The sequence below is a fragment of the Manis pentadactyla genome, chromosome 8, assembly GCF_030020395.1.
Source record: "Manis pentadactyla isolate mManPen7 chromosome 8, mManPen7.hap1, whole genome shotgun sequence".
Lineage (NCBI taxonomy): Eukaryota > Metazoa > Chordata > Mammalia > Pholidota > Manidae > Manis > Manis pentadactyla.
The window spans coordinates 101,334,205-101,354,867 of NC_080026.1; the positions used below are offsets into that span (position 1 = coordinate 101,334,205).

Here is a 20,663-nt window from a genome sequence, read left to right on the forward strand (position 1 = left end):
AACCTTTGTGGTATTGAAACTTGCTCTCTTTCTCTGGCATCTTGCCACTGCGTTGGTGTAGATGAGAGATTGAGCTCGAGCTAGCTCAAATAAAGGCTCTTTGCTTTTGCATCGGTGTTGGCTCCTTGGTGGTCTTCTGGGATTCGCGACTTGTATTTCTATTGACATTCCTTTGACATTTTATTGATATTCCTTTGACACCTGAGAGCCTTGGTACTCAGCCACCAACACCGCCAACCCTCCCCAAAGAACAATTCCTAAAGGCCCCAGGCTATCTGTGGGCTGAGCCTCATCCATGGACCCCAGGATAAGAATCTCGATTTTAGAACTTCTAAATGATAATGGTGGAGTTCTCCTTGCTATATTTTGCAAGACAATCCCCTCCCGCTGGTCCAGTGTCCTTGGGATAATTCAGTTCCACCCCAACCTTGATCCTGATTGAAGAAGTGTCTGGCCTTCTGTCGGCCACACCCACCCACAAAAGCTGTGGTGTCACTGACTTGGCCTTGAATGATGCCTCATAGCCCATCACCCTCCTACACAGCTCTGGCTGGTTCCACAGTCCTGAGCTGGCCGCTTCCTCTCCCCTTCCTCCTCCTGAATTAACTCCTTATGGTGAGAAATCGGGAAGCACCGTTATGATCTTCAACAAGGCCTGACTTCTGCTGCACAGCTGCCCAGTGGCTTCAGATGAGGCTCCTCTAGCCAGTCCTTGCTCAGACTCATGTTCAGATGGGATCATCTTTTCCTACTAGATGCCATTTCAAAGAGACTTTTCTAATGGATCCCTTGCTTGAAGTAGAAAAGCAATGGTTTCTATAAAAGGAATTAGATGGTAGAGTCCATTTCAAATATGTATTTCACAGAGCAATGTATTTCACTGTGAATGTATCAGTGCTGGACAGTGATTTTATGGTACAGCTACATTGTAGGCCATGAACAGTTACAAACATAAGCTTTGGAATTACAGGGATGTAGGTTCCGTTCCTGGTTCTACCCTTCACTAGCTCTGATTGTTAACGAGCTACTTAACTTCCTTAGGGCTCTGTTTTTGACCTGGGAAAACAGGGTAGCAGCCTCCCTCCTCCTAACGGTTAAAGTGAGTATTAAATGAAAAAATGCAAGTGAGGTGCTAAGCAATGCCTGGCACACAATGAGAGTTCAATTAATTTTTGCTCTTTACTACCAGCACAAAAACCATTCTGTGAGATTCCTTCAGATTCAAAGACTACAATGGGATTACTTAAGGAATTCCTGCCTCTGGCCAACAATGTGTTTTGCAAGAGGCATGACAGGATGCCAAAACAACACTAGTGACATATTGAAAACTGAAATTTTGTAATATATTTATTTTCGGTTTCCTAGGAAATACTATGCAATGCCCAGAACATAAGCCTAGCAAACTCTCTAGCTGTGCAGATGGTAAAGCCTCACAAAAGCTATAAATACCTCTATTCTGTGTACATGTGCAACACATTATTGCAGCACCTTTAACCAATGGCAAGAAAACCCCCTGGGTCTGCAGAGTGTTTACAATATTTGTACATTGCTATGGATACAGTATCAAAGGCAGACAGCAGCCCAATGAACAGGATATGGGAGTTCAGGGCAGTTAACAATGATGGAAACAATTCTCACTCCTAATGCATCATTCTTAGATAATATTTGTAAGATATTTGGGAGTTTAGGCATCCCGTTGAGAATGTTACTTTGGAAGTTTCCTTCAGCAGCGGCTTGGTACAATATCGAGGAGTCAGAGAAAAATGGAAGGGAGCTGCAGCCCCTTTTAGCATTCTGATTATGAGTAGTCCACAAACATGATTTCATCTCAGGCCCTGTGTAGTTTCATGCAATTCTGGCTGAGCTGAGCAAAATTAAAATAGATTTTTAGAGGCATCCAAGATAAGCTATGCTAGCTGGCAAGCCTGGACTTCCTTTTTCTATTGTTACATGTCCTGTTTACAAGCCTCATAGGTTGCAATTGGATGTCACACTCTCTTGGAGACAGATTTTCCCCCACTTCAAGAGAACGACATGAATTGGACAACTAGCTCTTACTGGCGAATTGTCAAGGATTAAATAAAAATCAGGTTAAGTTACCAAACTCACACTGTCCTTGGAGACCTTTTATGTCAACATTTAGTAACCGTTGATTATTGCAACAGGATTGGGTCTTTAAGTCACATATATCACAATATGACTCATTTAAGTTAAAAATGTATGCTCATAAAATAACACTGTACATTTTGCAAGAACACATGCACAGCAAACACACTGGAATTGTTCCCTGGCAGTGGGGGCAGGAGGGAAATGGGGGATAAATAGAAATAAAACAAGGGAGCAGGCACTGAACCTCAAAGAGATGATGAATTCATCCAGGGTACTGTAGCTAGAAAGTAGTGAGTAACCTATGAACAGAGCTGTCACTCAACAACCAAGGACCCAATTCCATAACTCCTTGCTGTCTTTTGCTCTTACGTGGAAACAACAATAACAGCAAAGGATGGAAATGTGACTTGATATTCATCAATTCTCTCAGACAGTTGCTATGTTTTTACTTGTCCTTTAGAAAGTAAAGCACCTACAAAATTCTCTCTTAAGGAGCTTTCTCCTTCTCTGATCTTGTCTGTTTGGGGTGATTTCATTTCCAGTAGCAGGAAAGGTAAGGTAAATTCATTCAGGTTGAGTTTTCTAAGGTTGTGCCAGGATAAATAATTGAAGTTCACTGAGATGGTAGACGATTCTAGAAGGTTAGAAGTGGAAAGTTTTTCAAAATTTGGTTCTTAACTCAATATACTACTCTCCCAGGGATGGCTACTGGAGTTACTATGTGAGGTGCTTTGTGAAAGAGCCTCTGCCCATTTCTGTCTGGTTTACTTCATGGTTGGCATCTACTACAGAAACTGACACCTAGGGGAAAAGCAAAATAAGAATATTTATATGTATTTGCTTTTATTTGCAAAATTACCCACAGAAAGGATAAACCAGAAATTAATGATATTTTTTATGAAAGGGTAAATAAAAATAAGATAGAATTTTCCCTGTTGCCAAAAAGGAAAGAGATCTTTCCCTCCTTCTCTTCTAGAGCATTTCCTTGAGAAATTGTATTTGTGAGTGTATAATTAAAAAAATAATACAATAAGTCTATAATATAATATATAACAATATAATTGCATTTATGATGTATTTATGAGTAAACAGTATTTATGAGTCCTTTCCCTGTCCCTTTGATATGTATATAAACATTATGTAAGAGCTAAAAAAGCCTCTTAACAGCATTACCACCCAGGAATGTTTTTCTTAAAGGCAGCTCTTTGCAGTGTAACAAGGAGACAGTGGCCCTACCTCCTTGTTACCACGGGAGTTAAGCCTTGGTGCCTTGCTGCAAGCTGTAACCACCTGCTTGTCATTAGAGACGGAAGTTTGATCTCTCCTTAGGATAAAGGTAATCAGTACAATGGCCACTCCCATTACCAGGTAACTTCAGGGGCACAAGTGAAGGAAAGTCTGGCACAGGAGCAACGTCATGGGGCCCATGAAAGGCCAAGAAAGTGGGAAGAAAGTCACGTTAACTCAAACAAACAGAATTTGTTTTAGTTGTTATGATACGCTCCTTCTGAGGTGGTTGTATGTTGCAAAACATGGATGCGTTGTGATTTCATCTCCTTTCTCTCCCTCTGCTCTTTCTTCCCTCCCTCCTTCCTCCACCTGCCTCGTTCCTTCTCTCTTTCTCTCCTTCCCTCCCTCTAACCCTTCCTTCCTTTGCTACTTCCCTCCCTTCTCCCCCAACTCTCCTTCCCTCCTTTCTGATCTCTTCCTTTACAGTTAAATCCAATGTATACATTCACACCATTCAGAGAGTCAACATGATCTACAAGGTGGGAGAAGCTGCAATCCACCCGCCCACCTTATTTCCCACTCCCCAGAAGCAACCATAATTCTTTCAGTGACTATTGTGTTATTTACTGCCATATACTTAAACAATATGCTAAAAATGGAAGTACTTGGTTTAAAAAGTTTTAGGCTCTATTGGCCTCCTACCATAGAACCCCCTCACTGCCCCACACCTCCTCTCCCACATCCTCCCATCCCAATATCATTTTGTAACTTTGGTTAGATTAATATTTAGTATGTAGATTATTACAACCATGTAAATGTTATTCACAACTGAGCCGTGTCTTGTCCTACAATGACCTTTCCTTCCCTGTATTTTGTTTATTTTTTTTGAAGTTAACAAAAACAAACCAAAAAAGCTCTTTGTTCTTTGTTTCTTTTTCTTAGGTTTATAAGTACTTACCCCCATCTCAGCCCCAAACTCTCCTCCAGTTTGATAAGTATTCTCCCCATATTGTCAAACATTTTCACATTCCGAGGAAGTCACTCACCAGCCCTTGACCTAGGCGTGTCCACCTGGCTGCTCCCTAGGCCTGGTGCAAAGTAGCAAGTATTTCCCTCCCCTTCATCCAGAGCTCTCCCTTCACCTCCTTCCTGTATGAGATGTTCTCTTGCATTGCATCCTGTGTTTCTTAAATCTCAGCTCCTTGTTTACTATCTGGGTTTACTCCTAATTTTGATGGAACATCTCCTCTCAGCTTCCTGAGGAACGGTGATATAAATTTTTTACTTACTGCATAAAAGTATCTTTATTCTTTCCTCACATTGAAATGATCGTTTGGCTATGTTTAGAATTCTAAGTGAGAAATTCTTTACCCACAGTATTTGAAGGTCTCTCTCTCCATTGTCTTCTAGCTTTTAGTGATGTTGAAACAGCTAATAACATTTGGATTCTTGGTTTTTTTTTTTTACATAAAACCTTTCTCTCCCCCTCCCCCACAACCCTAACTAGAACTTGTAGAATTATCTTGTTACTAGTGTTCTAAAAGTTTACCATACTGTACTTGGTAAAGGTTTGTTTTTATTCATTTGAAAATATATAGCTCTCCTTTCAATGAAATTTTATTGGATTTTTCCTGAATAATATTTCTTCCTTTTATTTTCTTTGTCCCCTCTAGAACTCTTATTATTCAAATATTGGTCCTCATAAACTGATCCTGAGGAATAGGATCCTATTTTCCTATTTCATATACCCTAGTTTTCCTCTTTTCATCTGTTTGTTCGAATGCTTTTTAAAAAGTTTTTTCTATTTTTTCTTCTAATCTTTCTTTTGAGTTTTTCAATGATTCAGTTGTTTTAATTTCCAAGAGTTCTTCCAAGTTCTTTAACTGTTCATTTTTTTCATTGCATTTCTTTTCATTTTTTGGATGCAATACCTTTTCCAATATCTCAATTTACTGATGATAGTTCATTCATTGTTGTTGCATTTGTTATTGTTTTAAGTCTTCTTCTCTCTTCAAATCACTTTTACTATTTGCTTGTGTGGGCTGCTGACTACCATGTTAGATCTTCTCCCAAAGTATCTGGGGATCATCTGATGCCATTTCATAATTAAGAATAAGACTCCAAAAAGCTGACTGGAAAGTTAGAGCACATGTATGGGTCTCGATGACTGGGCTTCCTTCCAAGGTGATCTCACTGTACCATTTTATTGAGGAATTCCTGATGTCACTATCTTAGTATCTTCTGGACTTCTCTGATTTCTTCCATAACTGCCTTCTTATCTCTTGCCTGGAGGAAATAGGCCCAGCTGCATCATTTTTGGAACTGATTTGGGAAGAAGGTGGGGCCTCAAAATTTAGTATGCAAACATCTATTTAACTCTCTTGTTTCCATCTCTGTAAGGAAATTGACTGTTATCTTTGTGGCTATAGGGAACTTGATCACTGATCAAAGCAAAAGGGTGATAGGCCATGGCACCAGGTGGTGCCCATCCAGGTAGAGGAGCATTTGAATTGTTGCTCCGATTCTTGAATCTGTACCTAGAGCCAGCTCAGCAACACAAATCAACCGGGATAGTGACACAGATGGTACTAACCTAATTAGTCCAACTTCAGATGGACAAAAAGCTCACCATGGGCCAGCCTGAAGTAACAAACACCCTGTGCATACTCCGTCCCTACGAAGGACTCCCACAGGATATCTATTTCATATCCTGCCCCAAACTAGTTCCCTCTCATCTCCTGTCATCCTGGCCCCAGCATTTCCTTTAGTTTCTCTGCATAGTTTGGTAGGTCAGAAATCTGGGTTCATACCCTGATTTCTGCACTTGAGAGAAGAAACAAAACTCCCACCTGACTCAATGTCACTACTCAGCTACCACAGCATTTCTGCAAAGACTTGCCTCTCCTTTTGTAGTAGGAGCTCCGGGTGCACGTTCTTTTCTAAGATAAGTAGGAAGTGGAGTGTTCCTTGGTGATGAATCTCTACTTCCCCTTCCTTCTAGGCCATCCCTTCTGTCTTAGTCCATTTGGATGGTTATGACAAAATAGCACAGATTGGTTACCTTATAAACAACAAATTCGTTTCTTACGATTCTGCGGGCTCACAGTCTGATATCAGAGTGCCAGCACTGGCCAGGTGAAGGCTCTTTTCCAGGCTGCACACTTCTTGAATTCTCACATTGTGCAAGGATCAAGCTAGCTCTCTGGGTTCTCCTTTGTAAGGGCACTTTTATCCCATTCATTAGAACTCTGCCTAATGACCCAAAGGCCCCATCTACTAACACCATCCCACTGGCCTTTAGGTTTTCAACATAGGAGTTTTAGGGGGAGACAGCCATTCAAACCACAGTACCTTCTTTCACTCCTACTAACCACAAAACACCACATGTGGTTTTAATAATTAAGGGATCAGCAAGTGCAGTCAGACATATCATACATTTGGTTAATCGACATAGCTCTGTACTTGCTGTGTGATAGTGTGTTGCTTGCCATGTGAGCTGAGAAACTAGCTCTCTCAGTTCCTCATTTGTAAATGGGGATACTGACCACCTATCTCCTGTGGCTGCTGTGAATATTAAACAATGTGACCCCTGCAAATGGCCTCACTTAACTCATATAAGTTGTTGCTGTTACACAGAATCATAACAATACTAATAGCATTTTCAGATGCTTCCTATATGCCAAGCAATGTTGCAGGCACTTTTTCTGTGTTATCTCATTTAATCCTTACAAAAGATATGAGGAATCTAAACTCAGAAAGATAAAACCCAAGACCACAAAGAGAATGCCCTGACTTCATCTGCCAGTTAAACTTGAGGCCCTGGGTTCTGGTTTCTAAGGTTTCCTCTCTTTTTCCAAGTCAGGTTCCTAGTGGGAAATTGGTACCACCCCCAAGCTGAGTAATTAAAGAAAGCTGAGTAAGGAGGTGGGTTGGGTTTAGAGATAATAAGAGATGACATAGTTCCCTGGGGCTAATCACACACTAGGGCCGAAGGGGCAAGAGAAGGGAGAACCTAAAAAGAGAGTTGCAGACAGTGGTCAACTGACAGAACCGTGGACCTGAGTACATGAAATGTCTGTGGTGTGGAAGCCCCAGAAGTAAATACTTGAGGATGCTGCTCTCCTGTGATGACAGGACAATCTCCTATCATGTATAGACAACAGTGTTGCTCACTAACATCTGTGATGGCTGGTGGAGAAGCATGCAGAAGGAAGGCAAATGTAAACTAGTAGTGATGCCGTGGACTTGACACATATGTTACTTGCCTTTCAGAAATGCATGCTCAAAAACAGAAGTGTGGGGTGGAGGAAAGAGAAACATACAGAATTAATGAAAGGTATTGCTAACATTTTGTTGTGCATCTTCCCTAAGAAGCAAACTTGTAGAACCACCCTCATTTATCACTACCAAATCTTTACCTTGCCTAAATCTGTGCCCTCAGCGTGCCTTCCCTTCTCTAATTTTGTAAGAAGTATCCTTCCCATGGGGGGAATACTTCCAAACTCATTCTATGAGTCCAGCATCACTCTAATACCAATACCAGACAAAGATACCACAAAAAAGAAAATTACAGACCAATATCCCTGATGAATATAGATGCAAAAATACTCAACAAAATATTAGCAAACTGAGTTCAAAAATACATCAAGAAGATCATCCATCATGACCAAGTGGGATTTATTCCAGGGATGCAAGGATGGTATCCTTTTCAATATTCAATATTCAAAAATCAATCAACATCACATACCACATTAACAAAAAGAACAAAAATCACATGATCATCTCAATAGATGCTGAAAAAGCATTTGACAAAATTCAACAGCCATTCATGAAAAAACTCTTAACAAAATGGGTATAGAGGGCAAGTACCTCAACATAATAAGGCCATATATGACAAACCCACAGCCAACATCATACTTAACAGTGAAAAGCTGAAAGCTTTTCCCCTAAGATTGGGAACAAGACAAGGATGCCCATGCTTTTATTCAACATAGTACTGCAGGTCCCAGCCACGGCAATCAGACAACACAAAGAAATAAAAGGCATCAATATTGGTAAGGAAGAAGTCAAACTGTCACTGTTTGCAGGTGACATGATATTGTACATAAAAAACCCTAAAGAATCCACTCCAAAACTACTAGAACTAATATCTGAATTCAGCAAAGTTGCAGGATACAAAATTAATACACAGAAATCTGTTGCATTCCTATACACTAATGATGAACTAACAGAAAGAGAAATTAGAAAAATAATTCCATTCATAATTGCATCAAAAAGAATAAACTACCTAGGAATAAACCTAACCAAGGAAGTAAAAGACCTATACCCTGAAAACTACAAGATACTCTTAAGAGAAATTAAAGAGGGCACTAATAAATGGAAATTTATCCCATGCTCTTGGGTAGGAAGAATTAATATTGTCAAAATGGTCATCCTGCCTAAAGCAATCTACAGATTCAATGCAATCCCTATCAAAATACCAACAGCATTCTTCAATGAACTGGAACAAATAGTTCTAAAATACATATGGAACCACAAAAGACCCCGAATAGCCAAAGCAATCTTGAGAAGGAAAAATAAACCAGAGGGATCTTGTTTCCCAACTTCAAGCTCTACTACGAAGCCACAGAAGTCAAGACAATTAATTTGGTACTGGCACAAGAACAGACCCATAGACCAGTGGAACAGAACAAAGAGTCCAGATATTAACCCAAGCATATATAGCCAATTAATATACAATAAAGGAGCCATGGATATACAGTGGGGAAATGACAGCCTCTTCAACAGCTGGTGTTGGCAAAACTAGACAGCTACATGTAAGAGAATGAAACTGGATTACTGTCTAACTCCATACACAAAGTAAATTTGAAATGGATCAAAGACCTGAATGTAAGTCATGAAACCATAAAACTCTTAGAAGAAAACATAGGCAAAACTCTCATGAATATAAACATAAGCAACTTCTTCATGAACATGTCTCCCTGGGGAAGGGAAACAAAAGCAAAAATGAACAAGTAGAACTATATCAAACTAAAAAGCTTCTGTAAAGCAAAGGACACCATCAGTAGAACAAAAAGGCATCCTACAGTATGGGAGAATATATTCATAAGTGACATATCCAATAAGGGGTTGACATCCAAAATATACAAACAGCTCACGCACCTCAACAAACTAAAAGCAAATAACTCTATTAAAAAATGGGCAGAGGATCTGAACAGACATTTCTCCAAAGAAGAAATTCAGATGGCCAACAGGCACATGAAAAGATACTCCACATCACTAATCATCAGAGAGATGCAAATTAAAACCACAGTGATATCACCTCACACCATTTAGGATGGCCACCATCCAAAAGACAAACTACAAATGTTGGTGAGGATGTGGAGAAAGGGGAACCCTCCTACACTGCTGGTGGGAATGTAAAGTAGTTCAACCATTGTGGAAAGCAGTATGGAGGTTCCTCAAAAAACTCAAATAGAAATGTCATTTGACCCAGGAATTCCACTTCTAGGAATTTACCCTAAGAATGCAGGAGCCCAGTTTCAAAAAGACATATGCACCCCTATGTTTATCACAGCACTACTTATAATAGCCAAGAAATGGAAGCAAACTAAGTGTCTATCAATAGATGAATGGATAAAGAAGATGTGGTACACAATGGAATATTATTCAGTTATGAGAAGAGAACAAATCCTACCATTTGCAACAACATGGATGGAGCTAGAGGGTATTATGCTCAGTGAAATAAGACAGGTGGAGAAAGACAAGTACCAAATGATTTCACTCATATGTGGAGTATAAGAACAAAGCAAAAACTGAAGGAACAAAACAGCAGCAGACTCCCAGAACCCAAGAATGGACTAACAGTTACCAAGAGGAAAGGGACTAGGGAGGATGGGTGGGAAGGGAGGGATAAGAGGAAAAAGGGGCATTAGATTAGTACACATAATGTGGGGGTAGGGGGCACGGGGAAGGCAGTATAGCACAGACAAGACAAGTAGTGACTCTATAGCATCTTACTGTGCTGATGGACAGTGACTGTAATGGGGCATGTGGTGGGGAACTTGATAATGGGGGAAATCTAGTAACCACAATGTTCCTCGTGTAAGTGTATATTAATGATACCAAAAAAAAAAACCAGAAAAGAATAGAGAACTATTTTACTAATCATATAAAAATTTACAGTTTCCTTTGGAAGAGATTTTGAAACACAGTGTACTTGTGAATGAGTACAATCCTAGACTACTGTGAAGATGATGTGAACCCATCAGGATATGTGAGGAGTCCTCTAGCAGGCGTGAATACCATTGAACTAGCCACCAACTATGTGGACAAAGCTTTTGTCAAATGTTCTCTCCATAGATACAGAACAAGAAAGAGAGCCAGTTTTTTTTTTTAACCTCAAGAGAAACTATAGTTTTATTTTATGGAATTAAAAGCATTGTCACTTGTATTCAATATAAGATGTGATTCTCAGACTTTAACATTCATTAGAATAATCTGGACAGTTTAGTAACAGAGATTGCTTGGCCCCACCCCTAGAATTTCTGATTCACTTGGTCTAGCATGGAGACTGAGAATTTGCATTTCTAGCAGGTTCTCAGGTGATGCTGATATTTCTGGTGGTTGATGACAGTGTGAGAACTAGTGCATTATACCTCAGAGCTGATGTAGCCACTCAAGATGGCTTTTCTCATTCTGACTCCCTCAAATAAGGACTCTCCCTGAGTCCAGGCCAAGACAAGACAAGGACAGTCCTAGGCTTGTATTCTAGGACACAGACACATTAATAGTTATAACAACCAGCGTAATCAGAACTCTCACTAGTTAAGTTTCATTTTTCTGAAAATAGAAACATTACCCAAAGAGTTGGTTTTCCTTTCCAGTTTCTGTTTTGTAATCACTCTGTGTATTCTCACAGTACCCCAGCTGCCAGATCAGCTGATGCATCTCTGTTATGGTAGCATTATACACAGGCACTGCCCATACACATTTCTAAAGAGTAAATCAGTACCTCTAGGCACTTTGAAACTCAGTGACCATGTGTTTTCTCTCTGCTTCCTCCCAAACATTACCTTCATTAATAAGATTCAAACATTTCTATCCAATAGTTTTCTTGAACGCAAATTCTAAAAAACAAAACAAAATCCACACTATTCCCGGTTCCTAGTTATGTTCCTTTAACATAGATTTCTATAAATACACAATAAAACTAGAACCTGTAACTCTTGAGTAAGACCTAAAAGTAAGGGTTTCCAAATGGGATAGGCTTAGCTGTGTAGCCTAATAAAAGGTAAAAGGCAGAGGATGGTCAAGAAGCAAGGCTGCTGCTCCCACTTTGCACCAGATGGCAAAATCCATAATAAATGATGCTTTTTCCAAGACTGAATAACCTGCCTCAGCAACCCTGGTTTTACGGGAGAATATGTTTCACCTGTGCTTTGTAATTTCCTGACCTCAAAGACATCTGGTGCCATTACCTTTTTCCTCTCTGGGTCTATGTGTATTGTAATCCCTTTGTGACTAAAAGTACGAATAAGGAAAAAGCAAAGAAAACACACTTCCTCTATCATAACAAACCACTTGGCTGCAAATTGTCATGTGCAGGTGCTGAACACCAGGGTGACCCACAGGTATTTGCAATGTTGTGGAGCCCAGGGATGCCAAGAATCTGTAGAGATGCTGGGTGTTGTTTGGCTTAGCTTAGTAGTCATGATGGACCATGGAAAGTCAGAGGAACTAAAGCTCTGGAAAAGGCAAACATCAAAAGTTTCCCTTCTGATCTTTGGTTAATGATTTTAGTTATTACTTATAATAAAAACTAACATTTACTTATTATGTGCCAAGCATTAGCTAAGGACATCTCATGTATTAGCCCATTTGACCCTCACACCAGCACTTGGAGTTGGTAGTAGTATCCCCATTTCACAGGAGAACAAACAAAAGCACAGAGACATTCAACAATTTCCAGTGTTGCAGTATATATACGGAGCCTAGTTTCAAATCTGGGTGGACTGATATCAGAGCTCACAATTCTAATCAGGTGTTCATTCACTTAACAACCATTTTTTGAATGCTTGTCATGTGCCGGTTATTCCTGCAGGGACTGGAGATACAGCAGTGAATGAAACAGACAGAAACCCCTGCCTCGTGCAGGTTCAACACTGCTCCTTACAATGGTCATATTGGTGATGAGTGTGAGCAAAGTGAGGATGGGTTAACACTGCAAAAATAAGGCAGGGTGTTTGGTAAACATATCCTTCTCTGAGCTGGGCTCCCTTGAGATCACGGGATTTAGGACAACCAGGCAATTCACCAAGAGGAAGTTCAAACTCACAGCACAGGGGGTGGGGTGGAGGGAGCGGAACCAATCAGCTTGGCTCTTACTCAAGATTCAATTCCTCTTAGAGCCCTGCCAATTTCACTTTCTAGTTTCAATTTTTCTTGCCTAAAATCAATTGCAGGGAAACAAGGAAAAGGAATGAATCACGTGGTGCTTCCATATATAGGTCTCTTTAGCATTTGTTCAAGGCAGAGGGGGAAGATTTCTGCAGAGCACGGTAGCCCGGACTGCAGCCTTTCGGAACAGCCACTACGTGCAGAGCAATCATGAGGTAAGGATTCTCCCTTGCCTCAGGGGTGGAAAATGTCTAACCAGTCTTGTGGAATCCAAGTCTTAAACAGCCATGTCCCTAAAGGGCAAGTTGCTGTATTGGTTTGCTTTAGGGTTTGTTCACAGTTTTACCACGCATCTCTCTGTAGGTTGTCTTTGTTTCTTACCCCTGCGGCTTGTTTAGTCCTGAGGAAGCTGCCGAGCTGAGGTGCAGATGAGGGGGGTGGGCAGGCAGGGACAGAGATGTTTAATAACCGGGCAGGTGCTTCATTTAAAGGATGGGTCTGGGAGAATTGTTCCTGTAAACTATGTCTTTTTTTGGTTTCTCATTTGAAAGGATCAAGTGAGGGGCTTTTAATAAGATATCTTATTTAACAAAAGATCTCTTTTGAGCAGATATTGATAAAAATGTACTCAGGGTAGCAGCTCCACTTCATGCTAAGGTAGATTTTACTTTTCATGTGCTCATTCATCGCAGATTTACATTAGAGCTGGTAAAATGTATTCATTCATTCAACAGAAATATTTTTTTACCCCCAAATGCTACTGATTGGCTAGACTCCTCCCATCTGAAGTGTGAACTGGAAATGGAGTGCTTGGAGAAAACAGTCCCTGTATCTAAAAGCCTCTCAGACACTAGAAACACAGATTACCCTGGAAAGGAAGTGAAGCTCATGGGATAGGAAGGCAGCTTTCTGTTTTCTCCAGTTTGAGGGTGGGGTGGTCGGACTAGATGCTTAAACCTTAGTCCTGGAAGCTCCAGAATCCATGACACCAGCCCCAGCACTTATTCCCTAGAGGACACATTGCCCTCCTTCTGTAAGTTTTCTGATCTTGCTTCTTGAAATGAGATTTTTTTTTTCCTACCTGACGGCAGGGGGAGGGGGAAGATTTTAGATATTTCCAGATGTCTGTTTCTAGAGTAATTCAGAATCTTTAGAAATTGCTCAATTTCTTCTTAGATTTTAGCATGGTCTTCTCTTAGAATCTCTCCCATAATAATATGGACCAATCCAACTCTATTCTGATTTGCTTTGATATCCTTCCTTGGATCCTTTAGGCACTATCACCAGCCACTGCCCTTTAAAACTGTGGTTCTCAAACCTGAGCATGTGTGAGAACCGCCTGCCGTGCTTGTTAAAGACAGATTCATGGGTTCAGCCCCCTACTTCAGACTGTGATTTAGTAGTTCTGGGTTAGAGGGCCAAGAATGTGCATTTCTAGCAGGCTCCTCAGTGGTACTGGTACTGCTCCAAGGCACTGTGGTGACTGCGTGAGTTCTGAGCCTGGTGAACAGTGTCTCTGTGGCTTTGATCCAGACGGGCACCAGGGGAAGAAACTGTTGTGTAAACAGTTGGAACTTCCAGAGGCATCAGGAGCATGTCTCACAAGCCTGAATCCAGGAACCAAGTATTTGATTTACCAGTGGAAATAAAAACCCACAATCACAGAGTGAAATTGGATGCCTTTGGAATGGCTGCTCAGAGGGATTTTACATAAGCATATATACTAAATGTCTATCCTGCAAATGCCCCATTGCCTGTATGTTTTATGTGTTGGAGATAATTTCAACTGTATTCACTCTTTCTGTTTCTTGTATAAAATTAGGAAGGAACTAAAGAACTGATGTGCTCAGTAACCTCACTGAGAAGGAAAATAGACCAGATTGGACAGGAACTTTTCAAGGGGAGGCTGCTGTCATTACAATGCCAGATACCAATTCAGGCACTCTCCTGATCTCCCCTCCACCCTATGTTACATCAAGACACTCAGACAACCTGGCCCTTCATTAAGATCTGTCCAGGGCTTTGAAAGGACAGAGGGTCCTTCCATGGGCAGAAACACCTATCCTCTTTCCTTTGTTTATTCCATTTGGGGTAATCAAGTCTCCATTTGTTTCAAGTAACAGAAATGAGTGGGAGGTGACTTAAAGTTTCTGGAATGTCTCCTAAGACTCAGGCACAAGACTATAGCAAATCTAGCAAGACTAGAATTGGGGAATTTGGGGGACCCAGACTGTCTTCTCCATGTGCATGTGGGTCATTCTGCAGCATATATTACAGAATATGGTCCCCCCAACATGCACAGTGCTCTTCCTAACATGAAAACTGGCTCAAACTCCTTCACTCCCTCTTCATCCCATTTCCAGCTTCCACTTGAGTTGGGTGTCCAGCCCTGGTCCAATCACCTTGAGGGGGAAGGTGTGGGAGGGGGCATAGAAAGTGAATGGGGAATACAGTTTTCCATTTGGACAAGTATTTCCAAAGTAATCCTTGCCACATTACATGATTTCCCAGTTATCTATTAGTTGTCTGTGTTAGAATCCATAATATTTAGAATGCCAGCTCCTGAAAAGAAGGCTAATATGTGACATGAAAAAAAAATCCCACCTTTTTTTTTCAAGTGAGAAGAAGCAACATTTCAAGGACTCCAATACATAGGCCATAGGCAGTATAGAGAAACAGTTTGGAGCAATTAATAATTTTTAACCTCATCTCTAAAGTTATTCCAGATAGAGTTTTTGTTTGCTGTTTCTGTTGGGTTGGTTTTATTATTTGTTTATTTAGAAGACAAACACTGAAGGGAATGGAAAGTCCTTTCAGACAAGTTGCAAGGGCACCCTGAGAGAGAGAACGTTTCCCATAAGAAAAGATGCTAGCTGTCTTGTGAGCCTCCTCCTGTAGCAGAACTTCTAACCCTCTGTTACAAAAGCAAACCACAGGAAAGGAAAAATAAATTTTCAATAGACAATTAAAGCAAAAAATGCAAAATTATTAATAATCAGCTCAATGAGGCAGTTAAGAACAGACACTGCCAGTTGAAGAAGTAGAGGTAGGGGTTGTGGGGGGGTGAGAGAAATGATTATATTTTATTCCAAAACAAACTTTAAGCCATGGCTGACATATGTAATAATAAAGTTAACAGGTGGTGGAATAATATAAAAGAAGGGGAACTGAGTAAAATTTTAAATTGGTTGAAAACAAGGTTTAAATGGTTAAAATGCAAAAGTTCAAGTAAGTATATAAATCTGGAATGTCAAAAATAATAAAGAGACAAGACAAAACCGATTTGATTAAAAAGTTTGGATCAACAAAGAAAAGCGATTAAGGCTAGATGAAAAGCTCAAGTAATTAGACAGGAAAGAGAAAGTAGTCAAGATTAAAAAAGACAATCAAGGAGAACTAAAGAATTACAAATATAGAAGATAAAATGGATTTGAATTTCAGAGGGATAATGAGATTAAAATCAGGATGGCAAAATAGTAAAAGAATAGAAGAGTAGGAAATAGGAAACTAAAATGTTCAAAATACAAAAGTAAATACTAGGTAACATGAGGAGCAGGAACCAAAGACAATTAAATAAACTTACTTGCTAAAAACTACATAAAAACAAACCTCTGCTGAAATCAGTTCCCACAAATTTGGCAGCCTCTGTAGATGCTTCAGAAGGAGAAACCAGAGAGCCAGCTCTCTAACAAAAGCTGCCTTATTCATGCTCAGAGACCTGCCCACTTCCCCTCTCCCTAATTCTTCTGCTGCCCACGGTCACCCAAATTCCTACTTCCCCATGCATTTAACATACACATCGAAATATACCAAGAAAACAGAGGAAATCTTTTTTGATTAGAGCGAGCACCATTTAGGAGGAGGAGAATCACATTTGCCATGCTCCCCATTTCTTGCCAGGTGAATCTGTGCCATGTCTCAAAGCGTGCATCTTTTTTTCTCCCACAGTGAGACCACTAAGAGCCCCTTGGAGAGCAGCCTAAGGCAACTGAAGTGCCATTTCACCTGGAACTTGGTAACGGGAGAAAAATCCTTGGATGATTTTGAAGACAGAGTGTGCAACCAGATTGAGTTTCAGAACAGGGAATTCAAAGCCACAATGTGTAACATATTAGCCTACGTAAAACATCTCAGAGGCCAAAACGAGGCGGCCCTGGAATGTTTACGGCAAGCTGAAGAGTGGATCCAGCGCGAGCATGCTGACCAAGCAGAAGTCAGAAGCCTGGTCACCTGGGGAAACTATGCCTGGGTCTACTACCACCTGGGCAGACACTCAGAAGCTCAGACTTACGTAGACAAGGTGAAACAAGTATGTGAAAAGTTTTCAAATCCTTACAGTATTGAGTGTCCTGAGCTTGACTGTGAAGAAGGGTGGACACGGTTAAAGTGTGGAAGAAGGCAAAATGAAAGGGCAAAGGTGTGTTTTGAGAAGGCTCTGGAAGAGAAACCCAGTGACCCAGAATTCTCCTCTGGACTGGCGATCGCCAGCTACCGTCTAGATGAACGGCCAGAGCCTCAGAACCCCATTGACACTTTGAGACAAGCCATTCGGCTGAATCCCAACAACCAGTATGTTAAAGTCCTCCTGGCTCAGAAACTTCAAAGGCTGAATGAAGAAGATGAAGGAGAGAGGTTAGTTGAAGAAGCTTTGGAGAAAGCCCCCAATGCAACAGATGTGCTTCGAGGTGCAGCAAAGCTGTATCAAAGCAAAGGTGCCTTTGACAAAGCTATAGAGCTGCTTAGAGAGGCTCTGGATTACATGCCACACAATGCCTACTTGCATTACCATACTGGGTGCTCCTATAGGGCAAAAGTCCTCCAAACACTATATGACGTAAAAGATAATGATACAAATGGGAAAAGAGAGAAGTTACAGGAATTCATAAAACAAAGTGTGGATCACTTAAAGATAGCTGATGAGAACAATGGAAAATTCCCCCGTGTCTGCTCCTATCTTGCCAGCCTCTATGTGCTAGCAGATCAGTACGAAGAAGCAGAATATTACTTCCAAAAAGAATTCAGCAGAGAGCTCACTCCTGTAGCCAAACAAGTGCTCCATCTGCGATATGGCAACTTCCAGCTGTTTCAAATGAAGTGTGAAGACAAGGCCATCCACCATTTTATACAGGGTGCGAAAATAAACCAGGAATCAAAGGAGAAAGAAAAGATAAAAAGCAAGCTGCAGAAAATTGCCAAAAGCAGGCTTTCTAAAAATGGAGCAGATTCTAAAGCTTTGCAGCTTTTGGCGTTTCTTCAGGAGCTGAATGGAGAACCGCAGTCAGCAGAAGAAAACTCTGAGGAGGCTTTGGACTTCGGAAGCCTCGTCTCTTCAGCATCTTTAGCTGAGGAATGAGGAATCAGGGTATGGTGCCCACAGGGATACTGCTGGAAGGGCACTGAAACCCCTCCACCAAGCTGGTATTTACTTAACAACTGGTATGGCACAGGCATGGACTGAGACACTGGCTACAGTAATCGAGTAACTCTGCTGGGCCAAGTGTTAACACTTGACTTGCTCGAGGAGTTCTGAGAGATGGACCAGACTTGGGGGGTACTTCCTGGGGCTTGGTAAAGGAGCTGTTTCCCAAATGACCTTTTGGGAGCAGTTTGCACCATGACATTCTTTTAGTTACCTTCTGTGGGGTGATGCCTTGGGTTGTTTTTTTTCTATGTTTATATAAAGCATCCAGATTCCTCCCATCTGTACATTATGGTCTATTTTTGCAATGTTTTTCTTTCCTTGGAGTCATTTTAGGTCCTATAAAGATTGGCCCTGTATAGACCCTAGGGTGCTGTATCTATCCAAAGGTGGGGGAACCAAAGCCTAGATAGGGCTGAGTATCCTCTCTCTCACTTCTGCCTCCCTCCCCTTTCTCCCCAGACAGTCCTCAGTCTAGACTGTCCTAAACAACATGAGTTCAGTTGTCCCATTAACTGAGGTGGAACACAGTTTGATAAAAGCAGCAGGTCAAATCTGGAAGGAACATATGTCGGAGAATCCATGGAGTCAGGCAGTCTGCAATACAGCATGTGAAGAATAAATAAGGGGATCCTGTACAATATTCTAGAGAGCAAAATAATACATTTTTATACAACTTGTATGGGAAAATAAATGTAGGGGTGCAGAAAGAGTAGGCCAAAAGAGAGAAAGAGAGAGAGAGGAATGCTGGTTTGTCATTGCTGACTGTAATCATAGGGAGAAAATGTTGTTTTCTTAGCCACTATTATGAAAAGTTCTTTGTAAGATGAAGATGTTTTCTTAAAAAATGCCAGGTTCAACATGATAAGTAGCAGAACAGGGGAATCATTTGGTGGCTAAGGACCTAGTGAAGGGTCATGGGAAATGACCTCAATAATGGAGCTCTTCCCCGCACCCATTCAGATATGTTAGGTGATATAAAACGTCAGTGAACCATGAAAATCTTCAGGGGAACCACAAAACTCATGGCATGTTTGGGGTGATTAGGATTTTCTAGGTAGATCCTGAATGGCCTGTGGCATCAGTATTTATGAACCAAAGCAGTCAGCAGACCCAGCATGAGACCACTGGTCAACGTCTGGGAAGCAAAATATTTGCCTGTGGGAATTAAAACTTGAATAGTAGTTACCGGGGCCTGGGAGATGGGAGAATCGCAGAAATGTTTAAGGGTGCAAGCTTGCAACCAGTAAAGAAATAAATCCTGGAGATCTAATACAGTGCATAGTGAATACAGACCACAATACTGTGTTATAATCAAACTTGCTAAAAAAGGAAATGATAATTACATGATGGGTAGAGAGCGCTACTGCTGCAGTGGCAATCCTAGTCACAATATGTAAGTGTATCAAACCAACACGTTGTACACCTTAAATCTGCACAAAGTTATATGTCAAATATATTCAGTCAGTTTTTGTTAACATTGTTCATAAGCAATTGAAACATTATATAAAATTCAAGTTTTTTTTAATCAAAAATTCCAACTGTAACAACAGTTTTCATGTTATTTTCTATATTAAAAACAGTGTATGCTTGAGATCATCAGTAGGCATAGCACGGATTCTGAAAAAAGTCACAGATTACATTAATAAATAACTTAGATGTGATGGAACAAAAAGGGGTATTCTGGTTTTTCTGAAATTTTGGTGTACCTTATGTCTTCCAGACTCAGCTTCTGAAAATCAAGTTATGCTGGGTATGAGCCGGATCCATTTAACTCAGACTGGTCTAACATCATAACCATTGAATAGGACATATTTTTCCCACCTCCTTAAGAATCCAGGGCTTCCACTTACAGCCTGACTCCCACACCAGGCACCCGCATGTACAAACACCCGGCCCCTACAGTTACAGTGTCGGGGGGGGCTGCTGCCCTACTCTCTGTTAAATATTGGTGACATCTTGTGTTCCATCCACATTCTCTCTCCTTTCTGAACTCTGTCAGGAGAAATAAGGAAGTGACACTGATTCTGTTTTATGGCCCAACTTGGAGGCAATCTAAACAGCATATTGGAGAGTTGTTGCTATTAAGCAAAGAATAGAAAGCATTTTTTTAATACAAATTTCTTCTTTTAAAATACAAAGCCCTGTAGCATGTATAGTGTTGGGGTGGGTCACAGGGAGGGCTGTGCAACACAGAGAAGACAAGTAGTGATTTTACAGCATCTTACTATGTTGATGGACAGTGACTGTGAACGGGGATGTGGGGGGGACTTGGTGAAGGGAGGAGCCTAGTAAACATAATGTCCTTCATGTAACTGTAGATTAATGATACCAAAATAAAAAAAAAAATGCAAAGCCCTGAAGTCTCTCTTGTTTTTCAAGAACCTCTGATGGAAAAAATATAGTTCACACCAGCTATAAAAGGCAAACTTATTCTACTGGACTGAATTAGACAAGCATACATCTCAGGGAACAGGTGAGCTACTCTGAGTAACTCATAAAAAGA

The 20,663-nt window shown here is 40.7% G+C and overlaps 1 protein-coding gene across 1 annotated transcript; it reads left to right on the forward strand.

The window, feature by feature from the left end:
• Positions 1-12,783: 12,783 nt before the first annotated feature.
• On the forward strand, positions 12,784-19,692 carry IFIT2 (interferon induced protein with tetratricopeptide repeats 2). The gene is made up of 2 exons (XM_036928812.2): positions 12,784-12,953; positions 16,687-19,692. Exons 1-2 carry the CDS (start codon positions 12,949-12,951, stop codon positions 18,089-18,091), a joined length of 1,410 nt encoding a protein of 469 aa, XP_036784707.2. The 5' UTR covers positions 12,784-12,948; the 3' UTR covers positions 18,092-19,692.
• Positions 19,693-20,663: the final 971 nt, after the last annotated feature.